The sequence below is a fragment of the Saccopteryx bilineata genome, chromosome 4 (genome assembly GCF_036850765.1).
Source record: "Saccopteryx bilineata isolate mSacBil1 chromosome 4, mSacBil1_pri_phased_curated, whole genome shotgun sequence".
NCBI classification, from domain to species: Eukaryota; Metazoa; Chordata; class Mammalia; order Chiroptera; family Emballonuridae; genus Saccopteryx; species Saccopteryx bilineata.
The window spans coordinates 24,764,713-24,786,870 of record NC_089493.1 but is presented as its reverse complement, the minus strand read 5'-3'; the positions used below and the strand labels follow the sequence as shown (position 1 = coordinate 24,786,870).

General features: G+C 49.9%; 1 protein-coding gene across 1 annotated transcript; it reads right to left on the bottom strand.

Annotated features, from left to right (window-relative positions):
* Positions 1–3,614: 3,614 nt before the first annotated feature.
* On the bottom strand, positions 3,615–13,968 carry ZDHHC22 (zinc finger DHHC-type palmitoyltransferase 22). The gene is made up of 4 exons (XM_066274068.1): positions 13,941–13,968; positions 13,350–13,483; positions 10,971–11,510; positions 3,615–6,194 (listed from the first exon to the last, which is right to left on the bottom strand). Exons 3-4 carry the CDS (start codon positions 11,494–11,496, stop codon positions 5,929–5,931), a joined length of 792 nt encoding a protein of 263 aa, XP_066130165.1. The 5' UTR covers positions 11,497–11,510; positions 13,350–13,483; positions 13,941–13,968; the 3' UTR covers positions 3,615–5,928.
* Positions 13,969–22,158: the final 8,190 nt, after the last annotated feature.

The window sequence follows — 22,158 nt, the reverse complement described above, 5'->3', positions numbered from 1 at the left end:
CCCCTCTCAGGGCCCAGAGAGAGGTCTGGGGGTCTCTGATGTGCTCAGGCTGATTTTCTAGGGGACGAACATGACCATCTGCCTTTGGTTTCCAACCTGGAGGACTCCTCTGACCATTGGAAAAACTTGATGTCAGTCTGTGCTTGACTCACCCAAGAGGAACAATCTTGAACCAGGGAGAGTCAGGGTTTTATGAGAAGTGATCAGAAGGAGGAGGCAGGATTCTCGGGGACTGTGGTCTGAGGACTAACATCTTCTTCGACAGTGGCTGCAGCATGTATACTGGTGTCCCCATCACTCCTGGATGGAGACTCGCAATCCTAGAAATCACCTGCCATCCCTGCCTCTGCATCAGTCCCTCCTACCCCCACGCGCACCCCTGGCCCCGCCTTTTTGCCTGGCCCACTGCTATTCACCCTGCATGACCCTGACAGCTCCTCCTCTGGGAGGTCTTCCACCCTATCTTCAGCTAAGTGAGTAGTCTCCTCTGGACTTCTGTAGAACCCTGTCCTTCTCCCTCCCATCAACCACTGAGCCACAACCCTCTGCAATTGGTTCTTCTCCCCATAAGCTTCCCTGGGTCAGGTAATAGGTCTCATTCATCTTTGAATTCCTGGGTTTTGGCATCATGCCTGGCATCGAGTCAGCATCCATGAATGTTTGAGTAATGATCAGAGGAGCTGGGCCAGCACCACCAGCAGAGTGAGGAATGAGGGCAGAGGCTGAGGTCAACACCGAGGCATCCGAGCTCCCCCGGACAACCTGCGCTCCACCAGCGGACTCGCCCTGCCTGGTGACCAGGTCCAAGGTGCCGCCTCACTTCTAACTCATCTCAGGCAGGGAAGAGCAAGGCACCCTTGCTCCTTGCTCAACCCCTCCTTTTCCAGGCAGGCAGGGCTGCCTCCCGGAGGGCATGCCCAGAGACAGGGCAGGAGGAGGAGGATGGGAGCGATGAGGCAGCTGGAGGTCACAGGGTACAGAGAGGAGAAGGGTAATTAGAGGACCAAATGCATAAAATGACAAGGACAGCCATATTCTTAGGGAAGGAGACTGGCTAACAGTTGGTCCCTGGGACCTAAGAACGGGCGTCCTCATTATAGTGGAGGGGGATGTGGTTCAGGTGCCCTCAAGTTCGTCCTCTTCCCAAAGCTCCTTTGGTTCCTGAATCCTAGAGTAGGGCGTGTCATATTTTGCCTAGTCCAACACTAGGCCTGGGCCAAAGCAGAGCGCCCACTTTCCAGATGGAAACATTGAGGCACTGGGGAGTCAAGCATTTCACTCCATCTGACACAGGGTGTGTGGGCCAGAGGACCCTGACCTCTACTGCTACAGATAGATGGTTCCCCTCAGTTTTAGGGCCCAGGGGTCATGCTGCAAAGTACAACATGCCTATTACCCTGACCCCTTCTTCCTGGCCAGGTTGCAGAATGATCCCATCAACTGCCAACTACTGAGTCGCTGACAGAGAGAGTGCTTTGGGTGGCCCTGAACCCTGGGGTCATGGTATTCTCTCCACCCCAGTGCTCCCGAGGACCTGCCCTTTGAGGGCACCCTGATTAGTCCATCTCAACACTGAGGACCATCTTGGGCCCTCAGCCCAGCACCCCTCCAGTCAAGCTCCATGTCTGTGAAGCGGCTCTGATACCTTCCCCTCCTGGCCTGGCAGCCCACAGCCTGAATTCCCACCCGGGCCCTGGTTATCACACTCAGATCATAGCGAATGCCTCTAATTGGATCACTCATATTCCCAGTCCACCTGCCAAAGCTCCACTGTCTGAAATCATGTAGCTTCCTTCCTCACAACCTCCAGTGGCTCCCTATTACCCGTCAAATTCACTCCTGAACTCATACTTGGCATTCAAAGTTCCTCTTCTCAGGTCTCAACTCAGCCTTAACTCCCTCGTGCCGCCCCATGATGTCCCCATGCTCATGGTTCCATGATCACTCCAAGGCCTCAGACCTGTTCCTGCTACCTGGAAAGCCCTCCCTGTCCAGCCCCACCTTGGAGAGCTCATCCATCCTTCCCAGGCCCCTGCACAAATGGAAGCTGGCTACACTCCCTCTGAGCACTCCTAGGAACCTCCGCCAGGATGTGAGCCCCTTGAGGATAGAGCCATCTCATCCGTCTTCTAGCCCTACAATGTACAGAGCACAACGCTGAGCACAGAGGGGAATAAGAGATGCAGAGTGAGAGAATGAGCACAAAATCTGGGTATTCATCTGGTCAATATGCATTGAACACCTACTAGATCCCTGGCCTCTGCTAGGTATCCAGGATACAACGGTGAACAAGACAGGTGTGCCTGCCCTGTGGAGCGTAGACAGCCCATGCTCTAGGCAGGCGTCCCCAAACTACGGCCCGCGCGGGCCGCATGCGGCCCCCTGAGGCCATTTATCCGGCCCCCGCTGCACTTCCGGAAGGGGCACCTCTTTCATTGGTGGTCAGTGAGAGGAGCATAGTTCTCATTGAAATACTGGTCAGTTTGTTGATTTAAATTTACTTGTTCTTTATTTTAAATATTGTATTTGTTCCTGTTTTGTTTGTTTTTTTCCTTTAAAATAAGATATGTGCAGTGTGCATAGGGATTTGTTCATAGTTTTTTTCATAGTCCGGCCCTTCAACGGTCTGAGGAACAGTGAACTGGCCCCCTGTGTAAAAAGTTTGGGGACCCCTGCTCTAGAGTGTGCTAAGCATTAACTGAGCTTTTGGGGATTAGCCACAGCTCCATTCATCCCTCCCCACCTGCCCCTGCATATCTGGGAGCTGCTGCCCACTGCTGTATGTTCAGGGAATGCAGACCAACACCTAGGCTGAAGGTTCCTCAACAGCCCAAGTGGAATCAGCACTTAGCTGTGTCTCCATCAGCCCGGGTGTGCACATATTTATGGTGCAGCCGAGGCCATGCCCGTTTACCTGCTCAGGGACCACTCCCTGCAGGGCTCAGTCCCTCCAGGCTGTCCCCAGGGCTGGGCAGACCAAGATATCCAGGTGTCACAAGCAGGGGCTGAGGGGCCAGGGGGCCCTGGCTGATCCTCAGGGGTGGTCATCTCTAGCCGTGTTGGGGGAGCAAGTGGGTTCTTAATTCTCTCCCCACCTGTCCTCTGACATGGGAAGAGATGGGAGGAGAGGATGAGTGGGAGAAGAGGAAGTAAGTCCCCAGGTTAGACAGTCCGTCCTGGTCCCGTGAGCTCAGTGATCCCAGCACTGTAGATCTGCTGCCAACCAGGGGTGATATCCACACACTTCCCCACCACACAGCACAGCCCTGACCAATCACAGTGGACGCTGGCTGGAAGACTGGGGAAGGGTCCTGGGGGTCCCACACAGATGCCCTTTTCATCGCTGGATTGTGGGGTAAGCCAAGGTTCCAGAGGAGGAGCAGGATGATCCGGGGCAGCAGGAGTCTAGACAATGATGATGTACCTACTTGAACAGAAGTATTTTTGATACTCACCTTAAATACTTTAACAGTCTGACTGCATCAGTGCATTCTGGCCCAGCTACCAACCAGAGCGCCCATATGACCACGTCCAGTCAAATGTAAAACCACATATTTTATTGATGTTCATCGACAATACAGAGTCATGTATATGAATGCTACTCAAGTCCCACATCTGGCAACCTCCCCACCGTTACCTCCCACGGCCCAGTTTGCCAGGGGCCAACCCGCGGCCGGTCTCCCACTAGCTCCCTCCCCCATGGTCCAGCCTCACGGTGCTGAAGCGCCAGGAGGCTGGGAAGAGCCAGGCTGACTTCAAAGCATGAGCTTTGGGGTTAAGAGAGAGCCAAGACCTTCTACCTTTCTACTCCCACTACCTAAGTATGGCCAGAACTGGGGTAAAGATGCCCCCCAATGACTCCTCCATTAAGGCAGACTGGGCTCTCCTTTAGCCCTCTCTGCCCATCCTCCTGCTCCAAGTGACCTGCTCTCCTGCTCTCCTGACCACCAGGAAGGCAGAGTGACCCTTTTCCTGGGGGTGGAAGTCACTGCATGGGTGCTGTGCCAAGATGCCCCTGGTGCTAGGAGTCGCATTGTCTTGATCATCACTGTACATCAGTGCCTGGAAGAGCACACAGTTGTCACTAAATAAATGCATGTAGGATGCATGAATGAAGGCATATGGGAGGGAGAAGTATCATGGATAGAATCATTACTATATTTGTCTTCTATGGGACGTGAAGGCCTGACCAAGATAAAGTCCTTCCAAGCTCTGCTCAAGATCTCAGGGTTGTGTGACAACAGTTGGGGTCACCACGGCTACCAGCTGGACACTGTAAGGCGTGGGTTTCAGCCCTGCAGTCTGCATGCATGGCGGACTAGCTCTGAAACCCAGTCAGGAGGGGCCACATGTGTTCTCCCCACTCCCTCATACGTCCCAGGGGTCTGGTCCCCTGGGTTCCAGATCACACAGAGCCAGTCAGATAAACAGGGCTGGTCTGACAATTGCACCTCTATATACTGGTCTACCCATTCCCAAGCCTCAACTCTCCCAATATCACCCTTCCGAGTTGAACACCGCCTTCAAGCTCTGCTCTCCCCACCGTTATCTCCACCTGCCCCTGAACTGCTCCATCGCCCTATCCTCAAATGCCAACCCCCTTACCAGCATTAACACTCAAGTGAACCTGTCTCTCAGAGACTCTCTCCTCAGTGGCTGGGTGGGGTCCTAAAAGTTTGCATCATAGTTTTTAGACTCTTCCATGCATCGCCCATCCTTTATAAAAGCAAGTAAGTCACAGGCACCTCTACAGACCCTGCCTCTGGGCCTGGAAATCACAAACGGGTCACCAGAATCTGGGACTGGAGAGAGGTTTTCTCTTCCCTGGCCCTGTGCAGAAATTCCTTCCACAATGTGCCTGCTAGATGACTACGTGGTCCCTGCTGGAATACCTTCAGTTTGGGGGGACTCACTACATCCCCAAGAGCTGCCAGAATGCCCTTTTTCAGGGAAGAAATGCATCCATTTGCCTTTCTCATTCTCATTCCCCAAATATCCCAGGGCCCAGCTGCTGCGTGACCCTCCGTCTTCCCCTCCCCTAAGCATTCTCCTCTCTCTTTCTCTCTTATTGCCTCCCCCTCTCTCTTTCTGTCTCTCTGTCTCTCTCTCACACATAAACACATTCCCTTCTATATGGTTACTTAGTTTCCTACCTCTCTCGTTTATCAGTATGTCCCCTCTCCTTCTCCCTTCTCCTTGTCCTCCCAGCATCTATCAAAGGTTGGAAGAGTGCCAGGAAAATGAAGCATCCAGCCAGGTCCTGGGCTGGGCTGGGCTGGCCAGTTGGGGCAGAGTGCACAGGGAACAGCAGCTGGAAATTCCAGATCATTGACTGCTGTGTCTCCAAAAATGGGCCTTGCAACTTGGGGGTGGGCTGGAAGTGAGCAAAAGGCTACTGAGTTCTTCCTCCCTTTCCACTGCCCACAATTCCACAGAAGGGACGAGGACACACCCCCTTTCCCAACCTCACTGGCAGTTGGCAGAGCAGACTTGGTCATTTTGAACATTTTGCCAGCCTCCAGGTCCAGAGAGTATCATACCAGCCTCAAGAATTTGCTCCCCACTCCCAACATGGGGCTTAGAGGAAGAGCTCTAGCAGATGGCAGTGAGGTCGTGAGACATGGTAGAGAGTGGAGGAGCCAGGCAGAGGGGCACAGCAGGGACCCCGGGAAAAGAGATAGAAGCAGAGGTCTCCTAACAGCCACCTGGCTGGCCCATGGGGAGTGTAACAATGCCCAGGTGGCCATCTTCCCTCCTTGTCACGATCCACCAGCCAATGGTTTTCTCTATGTGTCACAGACCAGGAGTGGACACTAGGGCATTTTTAGCCCTAGGTTGTAGTGGTTCATGGGTGGAGACAAGGGTGCCATGGTCCTATGTTCAGGAATGAGTCAAGACACACACAGAGAGAAATGATGGGAGTGCCTGCTACTTGTCCCGCTGCTTGGAACTCTCACCTCCGACGTTGAACATGGGGACGAGCAGGCCCAGCAGCCACCTCTTGCCGAACACCTCCTGTAAATTCTTGCGCCAGGGCCGGGCCCTTACTGCTATTCCCTTCCGCACCTGGTGACGGGTCTGCCCCCGGAGGATCAACAGCAGCTGATGGCAGCAGAAGCCGGCACAGGCCAGTCCAATGGCAAACCAGAGGTAGAGCATGAGGATGACGAACATTTCAGAACCGAGGACAGCTCCTGCAGGGGGGCGGGGAAACGCCAGAACCGCTTTACACCCTGGCCACGTACGGACCAGGCGCTTTTCGCTGGGAAGCGAGTGAGATTAATGAGGTTGAAGCTACATTTTTTAGCAGTCTTGGTGCTGAAGCAAGGGAGAGGAAGGATAAACTAGTTGCCCTAAGTTTTTCTTAGTGCTGATGGCTCCTGCAGCCAGAGGAGAACAGAGAATGTCGGGGAGAAGGGCAGGAAGCTTCTCCTGGCAACGCCTAGAATCTAGGCCCCACTAACATTCTATTAGTCAGAGAGGCCCGTCTTTCCTGTCTCCTCTTTCTGGTCTGATAACAGGGAGAAGGGATTTTTCTAGGAGGAGAGAGGGGTGAGCTGAGGATCCTAGAGAGGGAGCTGGCACCTGGGCAGCTATCTAGACTGAAGCACCGGCTGGGAGAACACAGTGACAGCATGATGGAGAGCAGGGCTAGTCATCAAGAGTAAGTCACGAGCTCCCGGCCGACGCAGAGCTCCAACCAAGAGAGTGAATCAGTCAGTAATGTTAACAAGAGGACATTGTGACCACCAGAGCATTTGACTAGAATTGTCCTATCAATCAGAGCTTGCTAAGGTTGGAAGAGGCCCTCAAGGTCATTAGCCCACCCCCCTGCCTTGAGTGGTACCTCCTGTAAACCCTTCTAAATGAGAGCTCTGTATTACTGGTTTTTAAACCTCTACTGAGTAAGAGATCCCACACTCTCCTTCAGAGTTGAGGTGGTCAGTCCATGTTAAGTCTGAACCTCCCAGCTCTGTGGTCTTGCACAAGTTTCTTGACCTCTCTGAGTTGTAGTTTGCTCATCTGTAAAATGGTTCCATAGGGTGCATGATTCAGGAATATTGTGTGTGAAGTGGCCAGCTTTCTGGTTCACACTCAGCGCTGTGCTCCCTGCTGAGAGTCATTCTCAGACTATACCTAGAAAAGGCTCCACTTGAACTCCGTAGCCCATCCATCTTTCTCTTTCTCCTTCTTCCCAGGGCTTGCAGTCCGGCTGGCTGCAACTTTGGCAGCCATGGTAGACACACTTACCTTGACCTACCAGCAGTCAGGGCAGTGGACCCAGGAGAGAATCCGAAAGCCCTCTTCAGCCCCTCTCTTCCTGAAGGGCGAGCCCAGCACCTCCTCCAGGGAGATGACAGTGCCTGCTACAGAGACCCTACCTTGCACCCTATTTGACCTCTGCAAATCTCACCCATACCCCTCCCTTCTCCAGCTTCCCCTGGCTCCCATCTACTTTTTCCCTGGTCTCCCCAGGCTCCACTTTCCAGACCCCTGATGGTTGAGCTTTTAAAACTCATCCAGTCTGGCCTGAGCTGTGGTAACGCAGTGGATAAAGTGTCGACTAGGAATGCTGAGGTCGCTGGTTTGAAACCCTGTGCTTGCTCAGTCAAGGCACATACGAGAAGCAACTACTACAAGTTGATGCTTCGTGCTCCTACCCCCACCTTTCTCTCTCTCCCCCCTCTGTCTAAAACCAATAAATATAATCTTTTAAAAATAAATAAATGAAATCTGTCCAGTCTGAACAATGGTGGACTCAGCCACCAGGAGGATGTGGGCCTGATTCGGGTTTGTTCGTCAGCAGCCTCCTCTTGCCCTCAGCCCTAGGTGCTTTGTAAGCAGGTTTCTGTTTGCAAAGTTGAAGAAAAACAAGTCATCTTTTCAGGGGAGAGAAAGCCCATTCAGCTGGCATCCTGAGGAGCCCCTCAGCTGGCTGGGGCAGCAGTGGGACGGGGCCCACACTGGGCTGTGCCACCCCTCTGACCCACTTCTCCCTGTCAGCACAGGTTAGCTCAGGCAGCCGCAGTAGACCGAAGGACCCAGGGACCTGGTTCCTTTTGGGCTCAGGAGATCTGACAGGCAAAAATGGCCCTCGACCTGGGATGTGAGGACACCAAAGCTGTCAAATGCGGGCCTGCCTTGTAACTCAGCCTCAGGGACAAGCCTGGGCTGATGGAAGCTGTTTTTCATGGGCTTTTTTCCCAGCATTAAATCAAGGCATGCGGAAAAGACCTTGTGGCCTTCTCCTGGCCCCTTGTGGCAGCTACAAAAGGCTCTTCTGGGGACATGTTTTTTCTTGAAATGTTTGAAGTTGCCTAACCTGGTTGCCTCAGCTCTCTGAACTATCTAATAATAGTTCTGCTTCTTTTAGAAAAATCACAGTTTTTCTAAAGGGTCTGAATGATCACACCATCTAATCCCCCCCCCACCTCCTTCCAACCATTTATAATACCTTTGACAGAACCATTGTCTAGCATACATTCAGAGACAATATACATTCAGGGACAAGAAGCTCCTTGCCTTGCTAAGTGGCTCATTCATTAAGAAGCAGCTTCAGAGAGGCAGTGTGGTGCAATGGAAGGAATATGACCTCTGCAGGCTAGCAATCCTGAGTCCAAATATCGGTTGCAATCATACTAGCTGTGTGGCTTCAAAGCAAGTTAACCAGGCTGACCTTTTGGTTACTCAGCCTTTAAAATGATAATACTTACCTCACAGACTTGTGGTGAGGATTGAATGAAATGAGACCTGCATGGTGGGTAGCACATAATAGGTGCTCAACAAATGCTAATCCCCTTCCCTTTCTACTGGACTTTCTTGTGGCATCCACCATGCTGGTGTACTTTTACAAATTTGCCATGACACAGATCAGATAACATCGTCTCCATTTCCTAGATGAGAAGAATGAGGCTCAGAGAGATGACACACTTATACTGATCCCTTGAAGCCAAAAGAAAAGTCAAATTCTAAAATCCGCCAGGCCAGCCTCCTGCCTCACAGAGCTGCCATACTCACAGCCATCCCATGTTCTGCTGACAGATATGACTCAGGGACAGTACTACAGTTGGAGACAGCAAGTACTACAGTTGGGAAATAATAGCAATCTATCAAAAGGAAGGGGCCTTCTGACTCCTTCCTGTCCTCCTGAGTAGATGAGATAGAGTGCCCTCAGCCACTTGGGTTGGGTTAAGAATAAGGGGAGAAGAGATAGGGAGGGAGACACTGAAGAGGTGAGGTGTAGTGTTGGGGAAGGGAGAGAAGAAGGACTCGCCAGGGGACCAATGGAAGGTTGGCAAAGGGAGAAGATGAGATGGGAGTTGGAGATTAAAAATCATGACCTTCTTTTCTTGGTGGGTGTGGTAAGGAGGTAAAAGATAACGACACTCATCTTTCTGCTGGAACAGGGCTCTGGGCTCCAAGGTAGGTACTTACTGGCTTTGTTCTCCCATCATTTCAAAGAAATACATCCCTCCTTCTTTCTTTCCTGCCTCCCAAACCTAGCACATATGGATAGGCCTTAAGCCTGGGCTTATCTCAAATCAAACCATTTCAATATCCTCCCTTTGGAACCATCCATTTTTATGTGATAAAACTACTTGGAAAAGAAAGTGTAATTAGGTTCTCTGGCGCTCCTCATCCCTCCACCTGCCTGTGCTCACACTCCACCCCCTGGCTCGCCCACCAACCCTCCCTCCTCCTGGTTATTTCAGTCCTAGCAGCCTCTATGCCAGCGCCAGGATCCAGAAAACCCAGGAGGTCTGAGTTCTGGGTCCAGCTCAGACACTAGTCCTCCAAGCAACCCCCTAGCTCAGCCCTTCGTGGGTCTCTGTGTTCTTACTGCCAAATGACACAATAGTTTTCTACGCCTCCAAAAGACCAGGCTGAAGCCCCAACAAAGACTGACATGATGGCTCCCCCAAAGTGGAGCAGAATTTGTATGAATGTCAAGCCCAGGCACATCAAGAAAGACACTCTTAGGTTCTCAACAGAAGTAGCTGCACTCTGTCTTTCTCTGCCCCTGAAAGGTCAGTGGGTGAGGAAGCATGCTGTATTCAGTGCTGCTGTGGGGGCAGCCACAGGATGCCTTGCAGTCGTAGTAAGACCCTGAGCAAGCCATCTAATCCCATTTGAGCCTCATTTTCTTCATCTGAGAAATGAAGATGACAATATCAAACACACACGTATGCACACCATCAATTGTGAAAACCAAGTCAATCGGAGTCAAAAGCCAAGGTAGGGATGGAAAGGAAGGGAACGAGGTAGGGACGAATTTCCAGGGCAGGTCAAGTGGTGAGAACTGCCCCCAGGTCCCTCAGGGCTAGGTATCAGGGGGCTCTATATAATGATCTTGGGGCACATTTTGTATAGTCCTTCCCAGGGTGCCCAGCTGAGGGCCACTGTGCAGGTCCCCGTGCCTGGCTCTTGCGGGTGTAAGCGTCTCCTGGAGGGTCGGATCCCACCCCAGTCCCATGACTGTGCTGGGAGGATGCAGCCATTAAACACGGCTGGAGCTCCAACCGAGGCGATCCCCGCTCGGAGGCATCTTCAGGGGGAACCACTGGGGCAGGAACATTTGAGAGGAGCCACATGGGCAGGAGGGCGAGCTTGGTCTTTCGCTGGGGCTGGTCTGGCACCCTGTCACCTTGACTATGGTTGACTATGGTTGACTAAGGATGAGGGTAGGGTGAGAGGTTGCCACATAAAATACAGCACACCCAGTTAAATTAAGTGTCAGATAGATAACAGTAAACATTTTGCAATAAGTATGTCTCATGCAATATTTAAGATACACTTATATACTAAAAAGGTATGTGTTATTTATCTGAAATGATCATTTAATTGGGAGTCCTGTATTTGTTTTGTTTTATTATTATTATTATTTTGCTAAATCTGGCACACTTGGGACTGAGGTGGAAAGGGTGGTCTTTGGGTAGGGCCCGACCTGCCAGTTGTCAAGGCCCACTCACCAGAGAAGAACTGGCTGATGGAGGTGGGAAGGAGCGTGAGGAAGGCCAGGGGGTGGGCGAAGGAGACGGAAAGGACGGCAGAGATGTAGGCCACCCCTGCCACCATGGAGTAGAGGCAGGCGAGGGAGGTGTAGAGGCAGAAGAGGACGAAGTTGCGCATGTTCCTGCTGCCAATGCAGTTGCCGGTGAAGAAACAGTGATGGTCATGCCTCAGGGTGACCCTGGCGCACACTCGGCAGAAGTGGGTGCTGGGCAGGGGGCACGGAGCCTTCCCGGCCGAGGTCCCCTGGCAGGCGTCTAGGTCATCGGGGGAGTTTTGGATGACCAGGACGTAATTGCCCAGGGCGTTGGTGGAGAGGAACAGGAAGAGTGCTCCGTGGAGCAACGCAGGCGGGAAGAGCGGGGCGGCCGCGGGGTCCTCGCGCATGCTGGGCAGGAAGAGGAAGAGCTGCAGCACGAAGGTCACCAGGGAGATGCACAGGAAGTAGGCGGGGGCCACCACGTTGAGCAGCCTCAGGGCCAGCATCTTCGATTACATTCCTAAGGAGCCCAGGGTGAGAGGAAGACTTACTGCGGGGTCCAGGGGGCGCCCTAGGGCGCGTCTCAGGTGCTGCCTGTCGGTCCCGCTCCATGCAAACCCATGCTCTCCGATCTCTGTCCCTCGGTCACCCCTCCTTTCTTTCCTAACCCGGGCCCAAGCACGCATGCTACCCCGAGACCACAGTGGTCCCTGGGGGTCAGGCTCTATTTGCCGGTGCCCGCTCCCTCGGGTTTTGAGCGACTTCGGCGCCCAGGCGCCCCGGAGTCAGACACAAGGGGAGCGAGGCTGGGGTTTGTTCGCAGTCTCTAAAGGATTGGTGAAAGGGCAAGGGGTTAGGACTCCGCTCCTTTGTGGCAGCGGGAAAGGGCCCAGGTGTGGGATTTCTCCTTCAGCTCCCCACCACCACCACCACCCAGGAGGAGAAAGCAAAGGATCTGGGGTGGGGGCCGAGGGAAAGGACGGAAGTCTTGCTTCACCTCCCCTTTCTCAGCCTCTGTGCCCACCCCATCTTGGGCAATACTCAGGGACCTCACCGGTAACCTAAGACTTTTTGAAGGTATGTGTGCTTGTGAGTCCATGATGTTCATGTATGTGTGTGCATGTGTGTGGAGGGGTGTTCCCTGTGTGTGACTCTGTACGTGTAATCTGTGTGTGCCTGAGTGTGTATGTATATATCTGTGTACACACACGCAGCCGCGGCCATCTGCCTTTTTTTAAACAATCAATTAAAACAATGGATACATTCACACGGGCGCTCAGGCACCCTGTGGGGTGGGATGGGGGCAGCCGGAATACCTGTAGCAGCCAGTTTGGGTCAGCCAACCTCTCCACACTGGCAGCCCCGCCTTTTTTTTTTTTTTTTTTTCCAAAGAGCGTTTACATTTGAGGCGACGATATTAAACCCCCCCATCGCGCCCGCCTCCAGCCCTCCTGGAGCGAGAAACCCAAACAACGCCGATGGCGCGGAAACCCTTTCGGTACCACCAAGCCCGCACTGAGCGCAGGAGTGGATGCTTGGCGAGCCTTTCGGCCGACCGACCTCCCGCCGCCGAGCGCAGCCCCGGTTGCCTCCCCACTCCACACCCTTGAACCGCCAGCCCTGGTCCCTGCCCAGCTTAGGAGGCCCCCAGGAAATAGAATTCTGGGTGCCCAAGAGAACTTTTCCAGGGCTGAATCAGGGCGCCAAGGCATGAGAAAAGTTCTGGAAAGGCTGCTGCACCCAGAATGGGCAAATGCCACGAGGCCTTGGTCCAGGCTGTCCCGTCCGATCGGGCTACTGATCACCTTGGAGTCCCCTCTGAAGATGCCAATGCCCCCTGGGGCCCGCGGTCGCCGCGGGAAGCTCAGGCCTCTCTCCGCGGTGGCGTCCAGAGCGAGGTGCACCCGAGGCGGTCGCTGGAGGCTTGGCATTGCCCCTGGCTAGGAGCTTCCGGGGGCTGCCGCGCTGCCCACCCCAGAGAGAGCCCTCGGCCCCGGGCTCCAGTGAAGCAAGTGTCTTCCCCACGCCGGTCGCCAGGGGGGCGCAGGAGCAGCCTCCAGATGCGCCGCGGCGCCTGGAAGGCGGAGGACTGGGGCTGGGGCAGAGAGGGGCGTTCTGCCGGCGGCCGCAGCCCGGGCCCTGCGCGGGAGAAGGGATCGCGTAGACCACCGGGGCGGCCCTGGGACTCGGGGAGCTGTCCGCTCAGCGCTGGCGCCGGCCTCGCCCGCGGCGGAGGGCTGCACGGCCGGAGCCCCAGCGAGACAGGCAGCGCGGGCGGCCGCCGGCTTCGTCCACCGCTTCCCGAACGTGGGGAAGCCGCCCCCCGCTCCGCCGCAGAAGGGTGGGGTGATGAACTCACCGAGCTCTAGGCGCCGATAAGAGGAGCCCTGGCCGCCGGCCCTCGCCCTCCCCGAGGCTGCAAAGTTGTGGGCTCGGCCCCGCTGGCTCGCAGCCTCCTCGCGATTCGCTTCGGGGACTGGGCAGGTAGTGGGGCTGTGGGAGGAGGGAGCGGGCAGCTGCGATCCTCCCACTTGGGCGCCAGCGAGTGGGGACCAGGAAGCGGCGGGAATGACAGCTGGGTACCCCCCAGCCCCATCACCCCTTCCTCCCCTTTTGGGGCGGCGCTCTGGCCACCCCTCTCAGTACTGGGAACTTGCCCCCACCCCTCTCCTGGTTCCCTTGGAGCGGGCTGGGGCGCCCTGCCTGACTTCAGCCACTGGTTTCAGCTAGAATCTGGATTCAGCCCTGATGTGGATGCTCTAGCCATCATCAGCTTTTCGCTTTTCGCTATGGCTGACCACCCTCCCTGCTCTCCACTCTGGGACAGAGAGAAGCCTGAGGGTTTTAGAGCTCAGCCTGCTAGGGGCAACACCCATGAAGATCAACATCCTTGTCACAGAGGGGTCGAGACCTCGACCCTGGAGCCTGTCTCCTGGATCTGAATACCCACCATTCACTACTGTGTGATCTTCAGATTACAGTTTCCTCATCTGTAAAACAGAGATGTGAGGATTACATGACAATACATGTAAAGCCCTTAAGCAGAGCCTGCCCATGGTAAGCACTATTTGAATATTAGTTCATAGTTATTGACACTATTTATTGGGCCCTTAAAATCAGGCACTGTGCTAAGCCTTAACATAAGGCGGCTTTGGTGATTTTCTCAGCAGAAGCTTCACAATCCCCACTGTGTGGGTGAGGAAGTTGAAATACAGAGACGCTAAGTCACCCAATGGGTAAGTGGCAGAGCCTGGATTTGAACTAATGCAACCTCTCTCAGCTTCTACACAGCCCAACACCACTCTGACACCCAGGGGGAGTTTTCATTTGGGAGAAGGGAGGACAACAGAAGGGTTGATCCAGACACCGAGCTTGAACCGGGAGCATCGGCCTGGCATCCTGTCCCATCTCCCTAGCCCTATTCCTTTTCCTTTCCCAGCTCCACTATTCTGAGGTGGGGACTGAGGGGCTCCGAGAGGGTGGGGACACTTGACCAGTGTGTGTCGAGTGGGGGTAGGAATGAGGGAGGCAGAGGGAGCTTTAGAAATACTGCAGGAACATTGGAGTCACCACACGACCTGTTTCCTGAGCTGCCACGGTTCAACCACCTGCCTTGTTCTACTCCTCTGGGTAGCAAACATAAATCAAGAATTGATTCTTGCTTTCTCAACTGGTTGATCAAAACAAGAGCTATCCCTTAAAATGAGACCCATCTTTTTAGCAGCTCAGCCTATATTTGAATCATCAGATATTCTTTTCTCTGTATTTTATTAATGTGCATCATAATAAAAAAGGGGCTAAGAAACCTTCTCATGTTCTGAAAGGGTCTTACATATAAGAGAGAGAGAGAGAGAGAGAGTGCAAGGTGTTGGCCTCTGGGAATCTGGTAGCTCTGTGAGTCCCAGTGGCCACAGGGCAGACACAGTGACCTTTTTCCCTTTAGAGCCACTTTGTATCAAGATCATTGTTGCCTGGGTCCTTCTCACAAGCTCTGCCTGTCTCTCACCCTGGCTTGGGAGGCAGGGAGTTTGGAGGGCTTGGTTTGGTCTGTATTGATTGAAGATCTCCATTCCCTAAATACCTTGAAATTCTGGTGGTATTTCTAATTTTATTTTACATATGGGTGTGTGGTGGGAAGATGTGTGTCTGAGTTTGTGTGTGTGTGAGGGGAGGGAGAGAGAGAGAAGCTAAATGAATGTGGGAAGATGTCGGTGGGGGAAGGGAGTATTCAGCCAGGAAACAGGCAGAGATCTGACTGGGGAATGGACAAGAACAATGATTTACTTAGAAAAATAGTTGATCAACATAAAAGGACATTAAAACTTCGAATCTAGAGTCCATAGTTCCTCAGCCCCCTCCACTTAAGTGAATTGAATAAGAGGAAGTACAGCCAAATGTTACTTGGTTTTTAAAAATTGGTGCTTACCCCTGACATAATCAATAGGGTGGTCAATTTAAACACTTTGATTTTGACCTCATCAGAATTCAACAGAGTAAGAACAACAAAAAAATGTTAAGTGTTTGAGTTTATTTGAGACAAACAGATGACATGCTGGGAAGCAAGATCTCAAATGTTCCCAAGAATGAACACTTTATGACACTTACCAGCTGCGGAACCTTGAGCAAATCACTTAACCTCTCTGTTCTCAATATTCTCATCTGTATAATGGGATGAAGATGTTACCTGGTGGTGATGATGATCAGATGGGAGAATGTAATCTAAGTGCCTCAGTGACAGCAGGAGATTAGATAGTGTTAGCTTCTTCCTCTTTCTATCTCTCTTATCTTTATCCACAAGGAAGTCTTATCTCTCCAACTAAAATAAGAGCGCTTGGTCTATGTTGGAAATATTTTAGGGGTTTCCTCTATGTCTCCTAATATGATGGCTTGCCCAGAAGAGATACTGAATTAAAGTGTATTGACTGATGAGTTGATACTGGTCTCTTTCTGAGAGGAAAGAGTGTTCCAAGGTCTTTAAATGTCTGGTGAGGACGCATTTGCCACTGATTGTGCATCAGAAAATAATTTATAAACCACAGTCTCCATTGTCTTTGTCATATATCCTTCTAGTTAAGCCATGACTGTACCTGCAGGCTGTCCCAAGGGGGCAGTAACACAGACAGGCAGCTGACTGCTGAGCACTTTCCCAGAAATATGTGCCATAAATCTTGTTATTTGAATAAATGAATTTCTTCCCAAGTGACAATCGTTCCACCTTGCATCCATATGTTCTGTACAAAGAGAGAAACGATGCAGGAAGACGCTTCTCCCTTGGGTGGGGAACCCTACACATATGTCCATCTGGCCCTATAACTTCCCAAGTGTTTGGGGTGGAGAACACTCCAAGACGCAAGGGGCCACAGCTAAGGAAGCTCCGGGGCTTTTCCTGCCTGCTAAGGCTCTGATTTCAGGTTGATTGTAGGGAGTGGAGGGGACAGGCTCGGGTCTCAAGGATAACTGGTACCCCGAAATTAAGATTTTAACAGACCTCCTTGCACAGAATACTCTTTACTGCCAATAGCAAGTCAGAGGAAACCACAAAGTGTTCCTCAAGTCTCGGAAGGCTTAATGAGACACCGCTGGCCCATCTGGATTTGAAAACCATGCAAGCGTAATCTTCATGGAAGCCAACCAGTACATGAAAACTAGATTATCCCAGAATTTCTATTTGGAGGCGGTAGTTTGCCTAGCCAATAACATCTTCATTTCAGCAATAACATGACTTTGATATAATAAAGTGCTTTGTAACCTTACAAAGTACATCCACAAGATTAAAGTTTAATTTCATGAGTCTCTCAACAGCCTTATGAGCTAGTTGGGGCAAAAATGATTAAACCCATTTTTCTTACGAGGAAACTGAGTTTCAGAGATTTGCCACACATTAATTTGCAAGCATTGCTTATGTTCGAATTAAAATGTGATTTAACATGTGAACATCTTATTGATACTTAAGTTTCTTAGAACATGTCACTTGCATAGAGGAAGCAGGTATATAATTTATGCCTTCAGAATAAAAGAACTGCATGATCTCTCTTTATGTAAGATATTTATGTAAAATTTATATAAATAAAGTAAACCTGCAACTCATTAAGTGCTTTGTGGTTTGCGGTGCTGAAGAGTGTGTACGTGATCGTGGGCAGTGATGCTCACTCATCGTTCAAACCCACATGTCAAGGTGCAAACAGCAGGTCTGAATGTCAGCCTCTGGGTGGCAGGTAACCCCAGCGGTCTCCCTGGTGACTGACGCCTCAGGGTAGAAATCTGGGCTTGGCTTGGCAGAGCCTCCTTTGGAGCATTCCGGCGGTGAAAGAATGAATGTGATATTTTACCAATTAGCTCTGGTTTCCAGGGAGCACTCAGGCAGTCCTGGTAGGGAGCCTGTGCCTGTGGACCAGTGTGCAGCTTAGCAGAGGCGGTGGCAGCAAGATTAACTGGCCCTTGCCTCTCAGAGCATGCAGAGGGAGAAGGAGGGGGTACAGGGAGGGAAAGAGGAGGAGCAGAGCGGAGGAGAGGAAAATGAATAGAGAAAAGAAAAGAGAAAGGGGGTCTGAGAGCATGCATGCTCATCAGACACAGCCTCGGTTTATGCCTTCATGATAGAGGAGGACAGGAGGCGCAGGGGGAGATCAGCTGTCTGTTGAGAACCCAGCAATGCCAGGTGTCCAGGAAGGGCGGGAGTGAGACAGGAGGTTGACATCTTAATTAGAGGAGGAAGGCGGTGGAGCCAGGAGAGTAAGGTCACTGCGGTGCCCTTGTTTGTTTACAAGACTCCGAAATACGCTGTTATGGTCATAGGATAACAGGCAACACAGATCTCACACCCCAGCCTCCATCTCCCACCCTGTTCCAGCAGAGACGGCCCAGGCCCGGGACAGAGGCTGTGTGGTGTATGAAGAAAGCATGAGCTTTCGGTGTAAGCTTTGCAATCTATCAATACTAAGCTGTTTTCCCACTCATTTGCTGTGTAAACTTGAGCAAATTCCTGAGCCTCTCTGAGCTTCAAATTCCTTTTCCATGTAAAGGGAATATTAGCTATAACTTGTAGAATTTGTTGTGGATTTTAAAAGACAAAGATACCAACTCATTAGCACCTGCTCTTTCTACTGGAATAGTCCTCCAGCTACTAGCTACCAAATAATCCTACTTGTCACATAGCACTTACTGTCTCTATGGTGATTTTGTTTCTTGGTATATTTATTGGTGTGTTCATTGCCTCTTTGTATCTGATAGGCTATAAACCCGCAAGGGCACGTATTTACCTGTCATCTTTATTTCTTTAGTCTAGACTCAGCCGAGAGCTTGGCACATAGTGAGTGCTCAGTAAATATTAGGGTAAGTAAGAAACAGTCTTAGGGGACAAAGGAGCATGAGGGAATAATTTGGAAATCTATATTTTGATTGTGATAGTGGTTGCATGACTGTGTTTGTCAAAATTATAGAGCTGCACTCCTCAAAAGGGTGTATATTACTGTATGCAAATATACTTCAATTATCTGACCTTTAAAAAAAAACAAGCTAGAGGAAGCACCCGATAAACGGAATTCAACTAAATATTTATATTTACTGACGCCCATTGTGTGCCAGGCTGATAGAAGGCCAAGCACTTTCACATTGGTTATTTTATTTAACCCTACAACAGCCCTGCCTAATGAAAGTCTGACTCTACCTGTTTGATGGGGGGGCGGGGGCAATAGAGGACCACAGTGGTTACAAGATTGTAAAGCTTGCTGGCAGTTGAAATAAAATCCAGGTCACTTTATTTCAGTGCTCAAGCCTCACCCAATGTTCTTCCTTCTGTGTCTTTCACCTGTCAACCCTCGCACGGACATAGAAATAAAGAGCCTATTTTCCTTATGGAGAGGTATTAGCAGTTGTTGACCTTTTACACCTCAGCATAAATTAACCAGTCAGAACCTTTTCTCAGTGGAGAGGGGTGAAGAGAAAATGGGCTTTTGCTGGAGACTGGGAGTGGGGCAGGAAGGGGAGTACAGTTCACATAAATGGGCCTGCAGAAGTGTCAGACGGGACCAGAAGGAGAGGAGCCCAAGAACAGTGAGAGGATGGGCTCTGGGGTCAGATGATCTGGGCTCAGATTTCAGCTCAACCAGGCACTCATCGTGCAACCTTGAGTAAATCAGTCAAATTCTCTGCGTCTCAAGTTCCTGCTTTGTAGAACAAGGTTAACTATAGTTTCCCCTTCAAAACATTGTTACATAGACTAACCAGACAACATCTGTGAAGCACTGAGAATAGTGGCTGACATAGTAAGAATGAAATAAGTGATATCTATTGTAATTAATTAAAATTAGGCGCTAGACATGTGACAGAAACTCCATGAAAGCACTGGTTTAAACTAAGATGGAAGCTTACCTCACTCTCACATTAAAGAAGTTCAAAGGCGCCACCAGTCCAAGACTGGTGTAGAGGCTCCATGATGATGTGGGACCCAAACTCTTTCTATCTTGTTGCTCCATCATCCTGAGCATGTCGCTTCATGATACAAAGTGGATGCTCCTGTCCAGCCATCATGTCCATATTCCAACCAGCAATAAAGGGAAAAGGGGAAAGGATAGGCCCCTCTCTTTAAGGATATTTCCTGGAAGTTGCACACAACACATCCAATTACCTCTCATCAGTCTGAACTTGGTCACATGGCCACACAGGTAGCTACGTAACCAACTAAAGCTTATGAGTTGAATTGATAAAGAGGAAGAAGAAAATTAATTGGGGGCCATTTTGGAGTTAAGTCTTCTATTAGGAGAAGTTTAGACACATTCAAGTTATCATCCCCCAGGCCTTCAGAGAGAAACAGGATTTTCCTGGTCCTTCTAGCCTCACTGACATTCCAGGTCTACATTGGTCAAATGGGGCTCCTACCCCCTGCCCTTTCCCACCCTCTCACTGACCCGTGCCTTCCTCTAGGCATTTCTCCTCACAGAAACGATCCCAGGAAAGGCAGTCCCGCCTACCAAAGCCTTGACCTCGAATGAACATGGGCAGTGAGCACTACATGCAGCTGTGGTCAATGTCCCTGACCATCTGGCCAGCTTAGCACATTTGAAATCTGGCCCTGGATGAAAGAGAAAGGACAGACAGAAAAGATACACTTTAAATATTTTTATTTAAAAAAAAACCATATGAACAACATGTTTTTGTAAAATTAAAAAAAAACCATTTAATTAAAAATAAGGCAGAAATCCTTTAATTCTAAACCCAGAGATAATCATCATTAGCATTTTGTACATGACTTTCAGTCCTTTATCTAGTCATTTTCTCCTTTAATTACAAATTTGGGATCACATTTTCATCCTCTTTTATAACCAGTGTCTAAATCTTTCAACAGTAAGACAATCCTACCATGTTGATAAATATATTTTGCCAACATTGTTTTTAATAAACACCTTGTATGTGTTTCCTATAGAAGGGATACAGTTTAGTAAGGATGCACCAGAATTAGCTTTGCCTTAGTATCTGGTCAAAAATATGCTTTGTGACTTCATCTTTAGCCTTGGTCTTTGAAAGCTTGAATAGCCAAGTTCCTACTTCAGCATCATTTCTGGGCTCCCTGGACTTGTATATGATCTATGATCCTGTGACTGTTACATAACTTTTGCATCTAAGAAGCATAATCTGTGTTATACGCATATAGCATGACATCGGATTTACTGTTCATAATCACTTTCAAATATACATAACCTTCTAGATGTAACTTTAATGAATATCTATCAGTCAAAGATTAAATGTATGTAATATAATTGCAAAAGTAAAGTCAGTATCTCTCATGATAATTATAAATTGCCTCTTAATGTACAGAAGTAATTTTTAAGAGACCTCATGTGTTTAAATATAAAAGGAAACATTGATGGCTAAAACAAATACTGAGAAAGCATGTCAGCCAGACACTTTTAGAAGATACTTTTTGAGGCAACAACAATAAAACATTAAAATAATAATATGAAGCAGAATAATAGAGATTAGATTATATCATAGTTCTGATCCTTGTAGAATTATTTAGAATACTATCATTCGTAACACCAAACAAAATAATTTTTAAGTGTAGTCAATTTTTATTTACTTTATTCTACTTAGGCTATGAGGGTTTTTGTTTTGTTTTTGTTTTTTTCTGAAGTGAGAAGCAGGAAGGCAGAGACACAGACTCTCGCATGCACCTGACCAGGATCCACCCAGCAAATCTGCTAAGGGGCGATGCTCTGCCCGTCTGGGGCATTGCTCCAGTCGCAACCGAAGCCATTCTAGTGCCTGAGGCAGAGGCCATGGAGCCATCCTCAGTGCCTGGGCCAACTTTACTCCAATGGAGCTTTGACTGCAGGAGGGGAAGAGAGAGATAGAGAGAAATAGAGAGAAAGGAGAGGGGGTAGAGAAGCAGATGGGCACCTCTCTTATGTGCCCTGGCTGGGAATCGAACCTGGGACTTCCACACGCCAGGCCGACACTCTACTGCTGAGCCAACCAGCCAGGGCCTTAGGCTATGAGGTTTTGATAAAAAGCCCTGTGTGTAAATTCTTTGTAACTTGTAAAGATAAACTAAAAACAGAATGTCAACCAACCTCCCGATTTCATAAGGAAAAAAACCTCTAAAATCATGCAATCAATATCCATGATAAATCATATTTGACCCAGCATTGTAAGGAATATAAAGGAAGTGAAGCTCATATGCCTGTCCCATTATCAGTTGAAAGTAAGCACTGATTTATTAACACAGTGTGTGTGATATGTAACCCAGGAGCAAGCTAGCTCCTGGTAGGGCTAGGGAAGTTGTTCATTCTGGCGCTATGATGTTAAACTGCGAAGTCTTGACAATGAAATTCATTAGCAATGAAGTTATCATGATAAAAAATGTCTGATAACATTTTAGATGTACCTATTATATCAGAGACATTTGTTCCATAAGGCGATATCAGGCATTGATCTAGACTTCAGCTGAATACTGATCTTAATATTTTGACATCCAACCAAAGTGTGTATTGAGTGTATCTCTAACTTGAGATTATTTCTAGTTTCTCACCATTATTAACAACATTGCAATGAATGTCCTAGCACAAACAACTCTGTGGGGCTCTATGATTATTTCCTTGGCTGAATTCCTAGAAATGGAGTCCCTGGGTCAAAAGGATTCCTGTTGCCAAACCACCCTCCAGAAAGTTTGT

Excerpts from the sequence above, each read along its gene's own strand:
- ZDHHC22 (XM_066274068.1), bottom strand. The coding sequence starts at position 11,496 with ATGCTGGCCCTGAGGCTGCTCAACGTGGTGGCCCCCGCCTACTTCCTG. Across the intron at positions 6,195-10,970 it reads CATCAGCCAGTTCTTCTCTG|GAGCTGTCCTCGGTTCTGAA; the intron begins GTGAGTGGGCCT and ends GCCCCCCTGCAG.